The following is a 13,578-nucleotide window of genomic DNA, read 5'->3' as shown; positions in this document are numbered from 1 at the left end:
AGCTCTTGCCCTTGTCAAGGGCTTGTTACAAATGGCCAGTGGGAAGGAAGGACCAAAGGCATTACTTGCTGGATGGTGGTTATTCACAGAATCACTAGGTTGGAAAAGACCTTTAAGATCATCGAGCCACTCTTCCCCAGGCCTGTAGGGCTGAACAGGGTTGTTATGTCCAAAGTGCAGGACTCTGCACTTGTCCTTGTTGAACCTCATCCCATTGGTCTCAGCCCATCAATCCAGCCTGTCCTGGTCCCTTTGAAGAGCCTCCCTACCCTCAAGCAGATTGACAATTCCTGCCAGCTTAGTATTGTCCATGAATTTACTAAGGGAACATTCAATCCCTTCTTCCAGGACATTGATAAAGCTATTGAAAAGAACTGGACCTAGGACTGAGCCTTGGGGAACACCACTTGTGACCGGCCTCCAGCTGGATTTGGCTCTATTTACCACAACTCTTTCGGCCTGGCCATCCAGCCAGTTCCTTACCCAGCAGAGGGTCCACCTGTCCAGGCTGGTGGTAGCCAGTTTCTCGGGCAGAATGCTGTAAGAAACAGTGTCAAGAGCTTTGCTGAAGTGCAAGTAGACCACATCCGCAGCCTTTCCATCATCCACTAAGCGGGTCACCTTGTTAAAGATGATGATCTGTTTAGTTTGGCAGGACCAGCCTTTCATAAAGCCTCAAAATGGTGTTAGGTTACAAATACAGGAAGAAAAGGGTCTTCTGACATTGAAAGAGTCCAATACAAATCAGTGAATCCAACAATAGGAAGATTAAAGTCAATGACAACATGTGACATGGCGCTCATTCTCTCCCCTAAGGGACAGTAGAGGAGCTGGATCACTTCTCTGGGCTTCCAGCAAGGGGCAAGCAAGTTGGACAGGAGGGACTGAAGAGCTGCACTGGTTTTGTCCAGGACACAGCCTTGCATATCTATATTTGATCTCCTGTGTGCTAGCAAAATTAGAAATGGATGTGAAAGCAGTTGCTAGAATAAAATGACACTCCTTTTTCAAGTACAGCAAGCAGGATTACTTACCTGTACTGCAATCAGAGAATGGTGCCAGATTCCTTCTTTGAAGTTACTGATCACTCAAGGTGGTTGTTTTTGTTTAATTAACATAGCATGTAAGCACTGGGAGGCTCTTGTCTGCCAGAAGCTAGTTTAATATTTATGCTTCCTATACAAGAGACAGAAGATGTACTTGCAATTTGCCCTGTGGACGAACAGATTCTTCTACCTCCTTGGTGCATTTCAAGTTGCTTCTGCTGAGAGTCACCAGCATTCATCTCTAATTCTTCCAATATAAATACTGTCTCAGAAGTCCATGACTTTGACCTGAATTGCTTTCAAACAGGAAGCTGGCATTTTTTTCAGACGGTCGGGGATTAAGTTTAGCAGAAGCTCACAGCTCAGTTTCTAAGCACCATTTTTTGAAGGCAAAAAGGTAAGTGGTAAACACTGAGATGCAACAGTTTCTATTTTTCTCCTCCTCACTGAGCAGCTAGCTAGGAAGAGCATCTGTCTGAAATTTGGCACAATCAGTGCTTCATGCTTAAAGGGCTTAATTATGGTGCTTGAATTACTGTAAATCTCTCTATTGATTAAGAATAAAAATGCCTCCTTCCATCTCCTCTAGTTTCTTCCCACAATTATGCATAGCTTTCTCTTATCTCTAAGAATATATCATTTCAGTGTGAAATTTCTGACACTCTTGTCTAGAGTATCAGACAGTTGACAGACTGCCAAGCTTGTAAATTCTTCTGGCATTCATTGAGAGACCAGCATTGTAGCTATTTTGTAAGCAGTGATTTGAATGTCAATGCTGCTACCTAACATCAAGACAAGAGTGTTTTCCCTCCTCTGCAAAGACTGTATTTTTTCCACAAGTACTAACTTTAACTAGGAACATAAGGATGACATAAATGGGAAAAAGATGGAGTAGAGAAGGAAACATTTATATGCCTGAACATTTCATGTGACTGCCGCCTTTTTCCTTTCCTTAGGCTGCAAAGCACTTCCTGTGTAAGAGGTTAGTTGAGACTAAAGTCAGGTCATTACACCTATTGAAGCTTATTTTAGATATAAACACTCCAGTCTGACCAATCCAAGCCTTTCTTTTTTCATGAACATTAAAAATGTAGAACTTGTTTATAGTTGGCTCTGAGAAGTTCCTTTCTTCCAATGGCCTCAGTAAATAGAGTCTTTTTTTTTTTCTCCTTTTTATAGCTGTCGTAAGTTTAAAGTCATTTGGTATTCTTGTTCATTGGGTTGGAGTTATTATTTTGGGGGTTTTGCTTCTTTCAAGTATTCCCATTATCAGCGATTAGCTATATACAGCTAAGCTTTGATCAGCACTTAACTCCACTGTTCCTTTGAGAGCACCAAAGCATTTCATATTCTACATTAATTATAAAAGGAAGTATTTGTTTGTCTTCCTTAACAGGTGAAATGTAAGCACTGCTCATAAAATTTTCATCAAAGTGATGACTTAGGCCAGCATGACTAATACACTGGCAGTTCCTGTCTGGAGTCATAGTGAGATCCAGTGTCAGGAATTAAAAGACAGATGAGTTTAGGTCTTTGATAGATGAGGGTGCTCTAATGTGCTGCAAATCAATTGGAAATTTGGCAGAGCAAATGTTCAAAATACTGCTTCTGAGACAGAACTTGCTGAAGTTTAAACAGCAGATAAACACAATCCAAAACTAATCCTAAATATCTGCTCTGCTTTTAAAGTAAGGAAGAAAATTCTGTAGTATACAAGTGCCAGTTACTAACTTTCAGAAGCGTTTAGATCTTGCCTTCTCACTACTTTAAAGAATTACTTTTGTAGAAAGGAAAGTGTAGAAGTTACTGTTGGGAAATGACATACAAAAGGCAAAGCAGAGGCGAATCATCTAACAGCTCCCAACCGATAGACCAGGAATGTGCTCCCTGTTTTGTATTTCATCCTGGATTGATTTGGGGAGAATTTTAGCTGCAAGGATGGATCTCCTAATACAGTACAAGTTTTTCTGTCCCTTTGCTAGGAAGAATGCATTTGAAGACTGAAAGAAAGAATATTGTTCTGCCCTCTCAGAGCAAGCCATTCATAAAACTCCATTGCCTCCTCCACTTACCACTAAGGGATAATAGTTGTAGCTCTCTAACACTGCAGTTAAGTAATTCAGGGAGTAATGATTGACCCCATCTAGCATGCTAGAACGAAAATGACCTTTAACAAACAATATGGTTCATAATATCTTTTAAATATTTGGTGGCTGGGGAAGTGTAGGTATTTTTTAACTTGTATTTAATATTCATTAAATATTAAACATTTAAATAAATTAAGCTAAAGTCTCAGTTCTATACTGAAGCTGATGGCAGCAGGACTTTAAGTAAACTATATTAAGAGTTTAATATTGTACAATCCTCCCTCAGAATGCCTAGAAAAGCCACCATAGCAGTAGTTTTTCTCCTTGTTCTGTTTTCAGCTTGGAGAAGTAGAGGGGAGGGGGAAGAAGTATTTGTGTTAAAAAAAAAAAAAAAGAGAGATTTCAATACAAAATTTGCCCTGGCAGCATAAAAAAGACATGGCATTTTTAATGCTGCTTCAGATTTTTTCTTCTTTTTTTGAATTTCTGTAGTTTACTTGTCATGGGAGCTCTTCACAGAGCCACATTTGGAAGGAGACCAGTGGGTGGGATGAGTACGAGTAGTGGGATGTGCGAGAAAGGGCAACTGGTGTGTACAGGCTGTGTTGTTCACCTTTGATGCAGGCCTGTGTAATAGAGTTGTTTACTCCTGCTCTGTCATTTCTGTGCGTGTGTTCAGAGTTTCCCTTCTAATCCAGTCCCTCCAGAAAGTGGAATTTGACTGTGACTGCACATTAGTTTCTACTAGGAAGAGTCGAGCAATTAGTCTCTGTACTTACTGTCTGTAATAAGGAGTGCTCTGTCATTTAAAACCATAGCAGTGTACTCTCACCTGACTGGCAGAGTTGACATAGTTTGGCCAAATGCAGCCAGAGAGCTTGCTTTTGTTTTCCTCTGCTATGGTCCTGTGGAGAAATGTGTTACTTATTACTGTACGGATCTAGAGTCAAATGCTTTCTCAAAATCCTAAGGTGTCATTGAGTGGTTGCTCTCTTTGCAAGCTCAATTCTTGGATGCCTGGCTGCAAAATAGAATTTGGAGGAAGGAAAGGTAGCTGTCATCTTTAATTTTGTTCTCTCACTGTTCTACTTTTAATCAATGTCAATCAATTGCTGGGAGTTTTGTATACCTTGTATAGATAGAATCATAGAATGGCTAGGGTTGGAAGGGACCTTAAAGATCATTAAGTTCTAACCTCCCTGTCATGGGCAGGGACACCTCTCACTAGACCAGGCTGCTCAAGGCCCCATCCAACCTGGCCTTGAACACTGCCAGCGAGGGGGCAGAGACCACCTTTTCTAGTGTCTCACCACACTCGTAGTGAAGAATTTCTTACTAATATCCAACCTAAATCTACCCCCTTTCAATTTATAACCATTCCCCCTCATCCTATCACTACATGCTCTTCTAAAAAGTCCCTCCCTTACTTGTAGACCCCCTTCAGGTACTGGAGGGATGCTGTAAGGTCTCCCCTGAGCCTTCTCTTCTCCAGGCTGAACAACCCCAAGCCTCTCAGCCTGTCTTCGTAGGAGAGGTATATACCAGATCAATTTGTTGCAGTTGCTTTTCTAGTTCATATTTATGTGAAAACACTCCTGATCTTAATAATGACTTGTGAACATCTGTAAAGCTGAAATGTCACAGCAGCCCTGCAACATGTATTAGTTCTAGGCTGTACAAACTCGGTTTCTAACATTTCACAGGTTTAATCCATTGTTTGGTTTAGACTTCTGATCACTCCCATCCTTTCTTTTTTTGGAGCAAATCTAAAATGTATCTTCCTTTGTAGCATGGTGCATTTTGACTAAGACTTTCCCAGTCAGTAAAAAAGTCCATTTTTAAAAAGTTCTTCCAATGGCTTATAGTGAATGTCAAAATAAGATTTGTCTTGTAAATTCTAATTCTCAGTTCTGCTCACTAGATGAAGTCTCCACATTTGGTATTTCTTTTTCCCTTGCCTGAATAGCCTTTTGCTCATTTTCCTGCCCTCATGCACTTTCTGGACCTCTTCCCTACTTTTACAGGGTCATTTTGCATTTCAATTTTGTGAATTTGCAGAAGGTTGTTACGTGGGATCCATTATAAAAACTTTTCCTCTAAAAATGGCAGTTGCAAAATCACACCTACTGTAATGAAGCAAAATTATCACTCTTTTCTATTATTCACTCTTTTACATCAACCACTTCTGACATTGTTAATGTCTAATCCTAATTATGGTCTGCTTACCCAGTCCCATGTCTGCTTTCCATTTGCTGAGTGATGGTGTATCTCCTGCTGTATTTTTGTAGTCTAAAATTTAAAAAGCCATTAAAATGACAGCCAAAACATGGATTTTGCCTGCAGTTAGTCTTTAATCACCCTTTTAGGTGCTGCAAAGTTTCTTTAACCCCGTTTACCCTGAGACTAATAATAGAAAGTTGAAAAGTGCAAAACCTAAGTTCGGACTCTGTAGATTTACTCTGTGGCTTTTGAAACGATGGCCTCATAAACAGCAGCCCATGAAAGAAAAAGTATGTTGTGTCCTTGTACCTAACTTAGTTTCAAGATGTTGGTGTTTGAAACAAACCTGATGGCCTGTTGTGGGGAGAGCAGCAAAGGACAACATCACCCAGCTTGGATTCTGGAAAGGAACCAGATGAAGCCACAGCTGAGCTTATCATTTCCCAGTACAGTTCAATCTGTCCCCGTACTAGCTGTAGGCTTTAGGAAAACATCTTTGGTGTGTCCTGACAGCAAAACATTGGTTCTGTGCCACAGCTGCATCAGCAGAGGATTTCAGAGCACTGGCAGCGCTTCTCTTGGGCAACTTTTCCAGGGTAGAATAAAGCTTTTTTTTTTTTTGATTCACACAAGTGAGACTCTGGCTGCTCAGAGAAACCAAGGGAAGAATCAGAAAAAGCTCCTAAGGTAAGGAAACCTTTCCATTACAGTTCTCAAAACAGATGGAAATCAGCTGGTTGAAAGCAAACTCTGTAGACCAGGAAATAAAGGAAAACTGAATAGCCCTATTCATAACCTCCACTAACAATTTCTTAGCATAGTATGTAGATCCAAACTCCTGGAGCATCCTCACCACACTCACACTACATTCACAAGCCACTTCCTGTCCACATGGGATTTGAAGGCTTACTATACAGAGTAGCTGAAGCTCCATGGGACTTATTTGCTGTGGGCAAGTCACGATTTGAAGCTGTCAAGACAAGAAGTACCAGGCAGTGCAAAGGGCTTGCTGAGATATGTAGTTAGAATTAATATCACAGTGATAATGGATGATTCTGAACAAGAAATAGGTGCTCCCAGCTGCGACAGAGAAATGACCATCAGCAACTCACTGTGTACTTCATCTGCATATTATAGTCATGCGAGCTTCTAATTATACCACTACAATTTAGATTCCCATGAAATGAGAGTCATTAGTAACAATTTTATCTGACCACTCATTTTAGAACATTTTAGGAGTCACCCTTTACAACCTGTGAACTACAGGTTGTACCAGTATTACTGGTGCCTCTTTGCCAGCCTACTCTAACCTTCCCTTTCCTTGTTTAGTTCCTGAATTTCATCAGCAATGGAAGAAAGAATCTCATTAGCTGTCTTCTTGACACAGTTGCTTTATGTTGCCAAGGAATGTGACCTCAGTAAGATCAGAGATGAATCATGGTGCGTTTGAATGACATAACTGCTATCAGAAATGCCTGCACTTGGTGCCTGTCAGTGACAGTGCTTTGTTGTTAAGCTCACACTGGAGGGTCAAGGAATCTGCCCTCATACATTCTGTTCTGCAAAATTGCCACAGCACGAGTTTCCCTTTTATAGTTCTTAGACCTATAGGTGTTTACAATAATTTGAGAAGCTACTGCTGCCCAAAAGAATTTCAAGGGAACTTCCATCTGAAAAAGAAAGTAATAAGTTCTTTTCTTCCTCCTCTATCCACCTGTAGTGATGCATTCAGTAAAAAAATGGTATAGGCACTTCTGCAGCAAAAGGTATTCTATAACCCCACATCTGCCTGAGACTTTAGATACAATTTTTCAATAAAAAAACCCCAAACGTCTTGTCTCCTGCTGACACAAGAGTAACAGAACAGGAATTCATGACTTATGATGATAATATCTGCCAACACTGCCTTAGGTACTTTAAAAAAATATTCATGAACGTCTCATCTCCTTTTTTCACGATAGCACTCCTGGTTCTCCAGCAGTTGCAGGAGATCTGATGCACAAGCTGATGGTGAACTCTTGTTGAAATAGGTTGTCCCCTGACCCCAGACACATGTTCCTGTTTCCTCTTTGTCAGATACGAGTCTGAAAGTGAGTTACATCGGCTTGTTGATCCAATGGGCATCTCTTCCTGAGTATGTATGTTGACTACGATCATGCTAGTGCCCCAGTCCTTGAAACAAGCTTTTAAAAGAAAATAAAATATACTATTCAGTTGCAAGGGAAGGGGGAACCATGACCATTGCTGATTTTAAGATTTCTTGTGTGGGATCACAGGAAAGCAACTCCAAACCAACTCCAAGTGGCAAGTGGTGGGACTTCCTAATTGTCTGCGGTGCTGCTGCTCCTATGGCCAGAGGCCTCCTTTTGGGTTAGAACAGCAGAGAGCAATTTCCTTCCAATTTGATAAATTGACACATCTCTGCATAGTGTTATTTGGCTTTAGGATTTTCCTTGAAGTGCAGGGAGGGCAAGTTTAAAGTTGGGTTTATTTTCCCACTGCTACCCCTTCCCCTTCAGCACTGCAAGGATTATGTTATGGACCCCGTGTCAAAATGTCTCTGTAGGGAACATCCATGGTCCTGCACAGTAATGTTCTTTGAAGAAAATTTCACTGATACAGAATCAGGTATTTATTTATCTTTTACATTTTTTTTAGCCTGGTTTGTTTCAGAGAGGTGCAGAAATGCTGTTTTCAGCAGTCAGAGCACCAATAACTGTCAAATGCACAAGTGCTTCTGGCAAAAACAGTTCTCCAGGCCCCCTCCACTGAGCCCTGAGAAATGCTTTCTTGTTCATCCCACAGGTGACCAGCCAAAACTAGCTGCTCAACACACAGCTGATTTGACTGTCCCCCAGAGTAGGCACACAGAAGGCTACTCTAGCCCCAAACTTCTTTTCAGGCCACATGGTGAGCTGAAGGCATCCATTCCTTGATGCAGCTGCTCCATGATACAAAAGGAACTTTATTACGGATTTTACTCCATGCTAACAGAAAGCCAGTTTAATTCCCTTAGCCAAGTTTTTGAGTGTAGTGAATGCATCACTGGCCTGTAAAGACAACTGATTACTTTAGTACAGCGTCACCTAATCCATCAAGCAAGGAAAATACAGCTAAGTTTTAAATGCTGACCTAAGAAGTAATTCATTTCTGTGATTATTTTAACTGTCTCCAGTTATATACTTCTAACAACATTTTCTCTATTTCATAGTCAATGCCATAGTCTGGGGGCAAATAAGGGAAGGAATGATTGCAACCAGTCATGTAGCTCCTTGTGTTTACTTAGTCACTGCAGTTCCTAGTTGCTATGTCTGACTATAAAGAAAAAGTTGATGATAGGTTTAATTGATCATACTCTCTTTGAAAAGCCTTTCTGATGTTTTTTGGAGGTTAAAACCAAAACCACCATCCAAATCCTACTTTAAACCTGTACTGATTCCTTCATCCATCTATGCTGCAAGGAGCGTCTCTCCTTTTTAGGTCGCTGGCAGGTGAGTGCTGGTACACCTGTCTGTGTTTCCTCTCCTCACCTGTCTTCTGGAGGCATTCCTTTCCCATGGGCTTTCCTGCCTGCCGTGCCTCAGCTCCTCCAACTTACAGTCTTACATCCTAGCTCCAAAGCACCTGCAGCAGCAGCTGAGCTGCCACATTTAGCACACGCTTCTTTGGGTAACTGCTCTATCGTTCTGACTAAAGAAAATACAGCCCCTCGATTACCTCAGACAGCCAAAGCGATGGCAGTTTCTCTTTCAGAGAGCTTTCAGTTATACCCAAAGTCAGTCACTAAATCCTGGAAACTTCTGAAGCCTTTCATAAAGGCAAAAACTCCCATAACGATATGTATGACCACACACATTGGACAGAAAGCTTTTTGTGTGGTTTTGGGTTAAAAAAGCTTCCTGAATTTAAATTAGCAGGGTAACAAAATGACCTCCTGTATTAACAGCAGTGCTTACCAAGGGTAACGTCCTGTATTTTATTCTTTTCTCCTTCTTCAGAGAAATATCTAGGGATCACAACTTTCTTTAATACGTACCTGAGGATGCTGGATGTATTTCTGAACTACTGCGTGAAGTTTCACTTCTTTAATCCACATCTTTAATTCCTTCTTTACAGCCAGTGCTGATTTCCCGTACAACGGTCAAGCTATAGGAGATGGAGTTAACAGAAACTCTGCCATTATTGGAGGTAGGAAAACCATGCACTTTTCTAAGATGGTTTGCACTGTGACAGTGATGGCTGAACTGCAGTTGGTAATATATTCAAGCTACTTGCTAAGAGCTGACTATGTGGGAAAGCTACACCTGAACGAAGTTTAATAGAAATTGATGTTAGTGTGTTCAGGCACGTTGTCCTAGTGAGGTGGTTTGTTCTTAGATAGTTTGTAACTTCAGATTCAGTTTTGACCAACTCAAAATACTGATACTCGTAATCCATATATTAAGCATACACACGGGGAGCTATTTTGCAGTAGTTAGTTCCATTAACAGAGCGATTCATTTATATGAAATGGAAAAGATACTTCTCCACTTACAGCAGATTCAACATGAATCTGTCAAACACTACTTGCTCTTGACAAAAAAATTCCTCGTGATGCTGTCTTGTCTTTTAGGGGTCACGTTCTGCTATAACTAAGTGCTGGAGAGTCCCATTCAGTGTGATAAGGAATGTTAAGTAATACCAGAATTGGAATTTCAAAGTAGCATTCAATTCAAGACAATCTGGCCAGCTGCCTAAGGAAATAAGGATCCTGATTAATTTTATGCACACATGCAGTTTTCTCTGCCCTGTCCTGCAGTATGGAAGTGTCCCACCATAACTCCTCTGGGAGAAATTTGCCACTGCATCAAATTCTGAAGGCATATGAAAAAACGTAGGAATCAGCCTAATAACTTTCAGTCAGTTCTAAATTAATATCAAATGACATACTAATGGTGGGATTTCTCGTGTAATGGAACACTGAAATGCAGTCTAATGGAATTTCTTGTTTCTTTTGCCTGGCCCCTCAAGGTTCTATGTTTCCATATTTAGGTTTAGATTAGTTGCTTTAGTTTTGATTTGATATGTTAGTTTTCCTTTTTAATTTATATTTTTATTGCTACTTCAAACTTTTTCTTAATACTTTGAAACCTTAAAGTATTATAAGGATAGCATTGCATTCCTCAGAAAAAATTCAGGCCCTAACTGAGCAGCCAAACTGTCCAACACATCAGTTCACATAAGTGGTAGGACATAATTCTGGCTGATTACAGGAGTGAGCAAACAGTGAGCCAAGCCAGTTTTCAAGGACATGTTGAGAGTCTATGATAGCTCTGCATGGCTGTTGACTAGAAAGCACACATCACTGACTCTATTCTCAAAGAGCTGCCCAGACAGTGACCTATCACCATTCCACCCCCATGTTTTGGGAGTGCTTGGCACCCTCTGCTTCATGGTCAGAAAAACTCACCTCTGTAAGAAGGTATTAATGTTGAATTTTGCCTGCAGGATGAAAGTCACTAGCAGATTCCAGTCAGTGACATTTAGTCTACAGTGAAAACTACATAGAAATACTAGAGTAGTGGGAACCAAGTAGCTGTGGTGATGTTTAACTGCCCATGTAGCTTTGGCTCAGCTTGGAGAAGTTGTGGGATCCTTTCTTTGTGTTAAAATCTGGTGCTCTCCTCCCTAGTGGCATCTTGTCTTTCCTCCTCCGTGTAGGTGTCATCGCAGTGGTGATCTTCACCATCCTCTGCACCTTGGTGTTCCTGATCCGCTACATGTTCCGCCACAAGGGAACCTACCACACCAACGAGGCCAAAGGGGCAGAGTCAGCCGAGAGTGCCGACGCTGCCATCATGAACAATGACCCCAACTTCACGGAGACCATCGACGAGAGCAAGAAGGAATGGCTTATCTAAGCCCATGGGGATGGGGCCTGGGGTGGGATATAAGCTGGGCCAGGGTGGGACTGGGATGATTCCTACAGTGGGGAGAGAACACTCTGCATCGGACGCTTGAGCACACGTACAGTAAAACGATCAGCACAACTGGAGGAGCAAGTGACAGGAAAATACCACTGAGACTGGAGGAAAAAAAAAGAATGTCTCAAGCATTTAAGAAAAAATACTTTTTAATATTTATTTACAGCAAATTGCCCCTTCCGTATTCAGACAACTACAGCAGTTTTGCAGCTTCAGCATTGGTTAAAATTTTCAGTAATACCTGTCTGTTTCTGTGTGTGTTTAGAGGCAACAAGAAATGGGGCTGGTTTTTTACATTTTTTTAAAACTGTTTAAAACCTGGGTAGTTCTATCCTGAGAACAAGTGGCAGACTTTTCTTCCTGGCATTGTGTTCCTTCATGGCTGGCCACTTCCATACAGACTGCCGTCAGCCCTGCACCTAGATCATATCACCGTTCATTTTGGTGACATTAAACAGGGGGTTCAGGGCTGGGGGTGAGACGGGACGGGGTGGGGGGGGGATTTATGCAAATCATACCAGTTTATCAGCATGTCATCAGCCTGTGCCAGCCCTGGCAAGATCCACCTTCTTGACCCAGCCACTTTGTTGATTGCATAAAAATTGTCATCAGCAATGTAAAAATACTGTTACTACATACTGCTACTACCAGAGAGGATGACCATAAAGCACAGGAAGCTTTGGGGTTTTTTTCTATTATTATTTTGTTGATCTCTGAGGGAGAATGATGCCGTGTGAGTCTGTAGATCTAGTTTGTTCCTGTGTCTTTGGCTACGGCACTGGTTACCTGAGGCATATGCCAGTTTAAACTCAGCTTTGGCCTGTGGCATATTGGCATATATTGTACTTAGGCATAAGCATTATAATAGGAAATTAGAGCCAGACTTTGCTTCTGTTTCTTTTTTACAGGCTGTCACAGAAATATTAGTACAGCTCTAGCCAATGTCTTTCAACTCACAGGCTACACATAATACATTTTTTCCAACTCTAGCATAGCAATTTATTCTTTAAATCCTTTGCTTCAGTCCCTTTGTAAGGAGAGCCTCTGCTGGCAGTGTGTGCCCAGGCAGGAAGGTGAGGTGAAGAAGGCTTGAAACTCTGCCCAGAGAGCATGTGAGAAACACACAACACACAGTGGAGAGTTACTTTTCAATACAGAGATTTAGATGAACTATTTTGCTGTCTTTGTAAGGCATTTTTGAGAATAGCAAGGCAAATAACAAGTGCAGTATTGCACTACCTGTCCCAAGAAGTTACAGGTGTGACCTGAGAAGCCGGAAGGCAGCCTGTAGGAAAGGACGAGGAGCTGTCTGAAGACCTAATATCACTCGATCTCAATAACATAGTTAGCTTGCCCTCTGCAGAGGAGCGTGGTTCTTCAGTGCTCTGATTTAATAGAGTTTAAGGCCTCAATGGGCAGGTTTTGCAGAATGAAGGAGTGTATTGGAGAGCATCTGCTGTGTGCTAAAAGAAGAGAAATAATACCACGAATTTCCCTTTTAAAGTATTTATGCTTGTGATAGTCTTAGATTTTCATTGTCTTTCATATTGCTGGTTTTAGTATGCACAGATCTAATAATTTTTCTGTACAAGGAAAATTTTTCACCCAAATCTGCAATCTACTACACAGCAGTGCTGGCATCTTTAATTTCCTTATATTTTCGGGTGTATCTTTCATTATCCTATTCAATGCTTTAAAACAAAGCAAAAAAAAGGAAAAATCAGAGAGAGTGACAAAAATACTGGCGTCTTATGAGACAAGGAATTTATAAACACAATTTTTTAGTTAGACAAGACGAGATAGCTTGGGTTTTATGGATGGTAGCCTAAAATTCTCTTCTGGATTCATTGAACATCTATATCAGAGCAACTCAAACGCATTGATTTCTTCTGTTTATGGATTTGGAATTACACTAAAAAGTCATCTGTTTCAAAAGAAATGACTGTTTCTCAGGTTACATTATACAGCAGAGGGGTTTGAGTAGGCAAAAAAAATCACCTCTGTTACTCTGTGCTCTGCAGTCTTTTGCCTTGTGCCCAGTATTAACCTCTCTCATGTTTAATCAAGCAGATGAGTCCTTATTTAATCATGGGTGTAAGATAAGTCTCCGCCCTTTGGAGAGTATCAGCACGGGATGGATCCAGGCTGCACTGTTACCTATTCAGCAAAATGCGTATCAATCGTGGATGTCTTTGTGGGAGTGGAAAAGCATTCTCTTTTCTCTATTGTTTTGCATTTAGTTTGGGGTTTAAATTATTTATT

The 13,578-nt window shown here is 41.0% G+C and overlaps 1 protein-coding gene across 1 annotated transcript in view; it reads left to right on the top strand.

The window, feature by feature from the left end:
* Nucleotides 1-11,253, top strand: part of CNTNAP2 (contactin associated protein 2) — a gene marked incomplete at both ends in the record, with an annotated part of 1,153,104 nt that extends 1,141,851 nt beyond the window's left edge. The window contains 2 exons of the mRNA XM_084260050.1: nt 9,470-9,541; nt 11,054-11,253. Of these exons, the coding sequence (XP_084116176.1) occupies nt 9,470-9,541; nt 11,054-11,253 (272 nt within the window). The remainder of the gene's footprint in view (nt 1-9,469; nt 9,542-11,053) is intronic.
* Nucleotides 11,254-13,578: the final 2,325 nt, after the last annotated feature.

Source organism: Gallinula chloropus (assembly GCF_964237585.1).
Source record: "Gallinula chloropus genome assembly, chromosome: 2".
Lineage (NCBI taxonomy): Eukaryota > Metazoa > Chordata > Aves > Gruiformes > Rallidae > Gallinula > Gallinula chloropus.
Note: the sequence above shows the minus strand (reverse complement) of the source record. Positions and strands in the feature narration are given on the sequence as shown.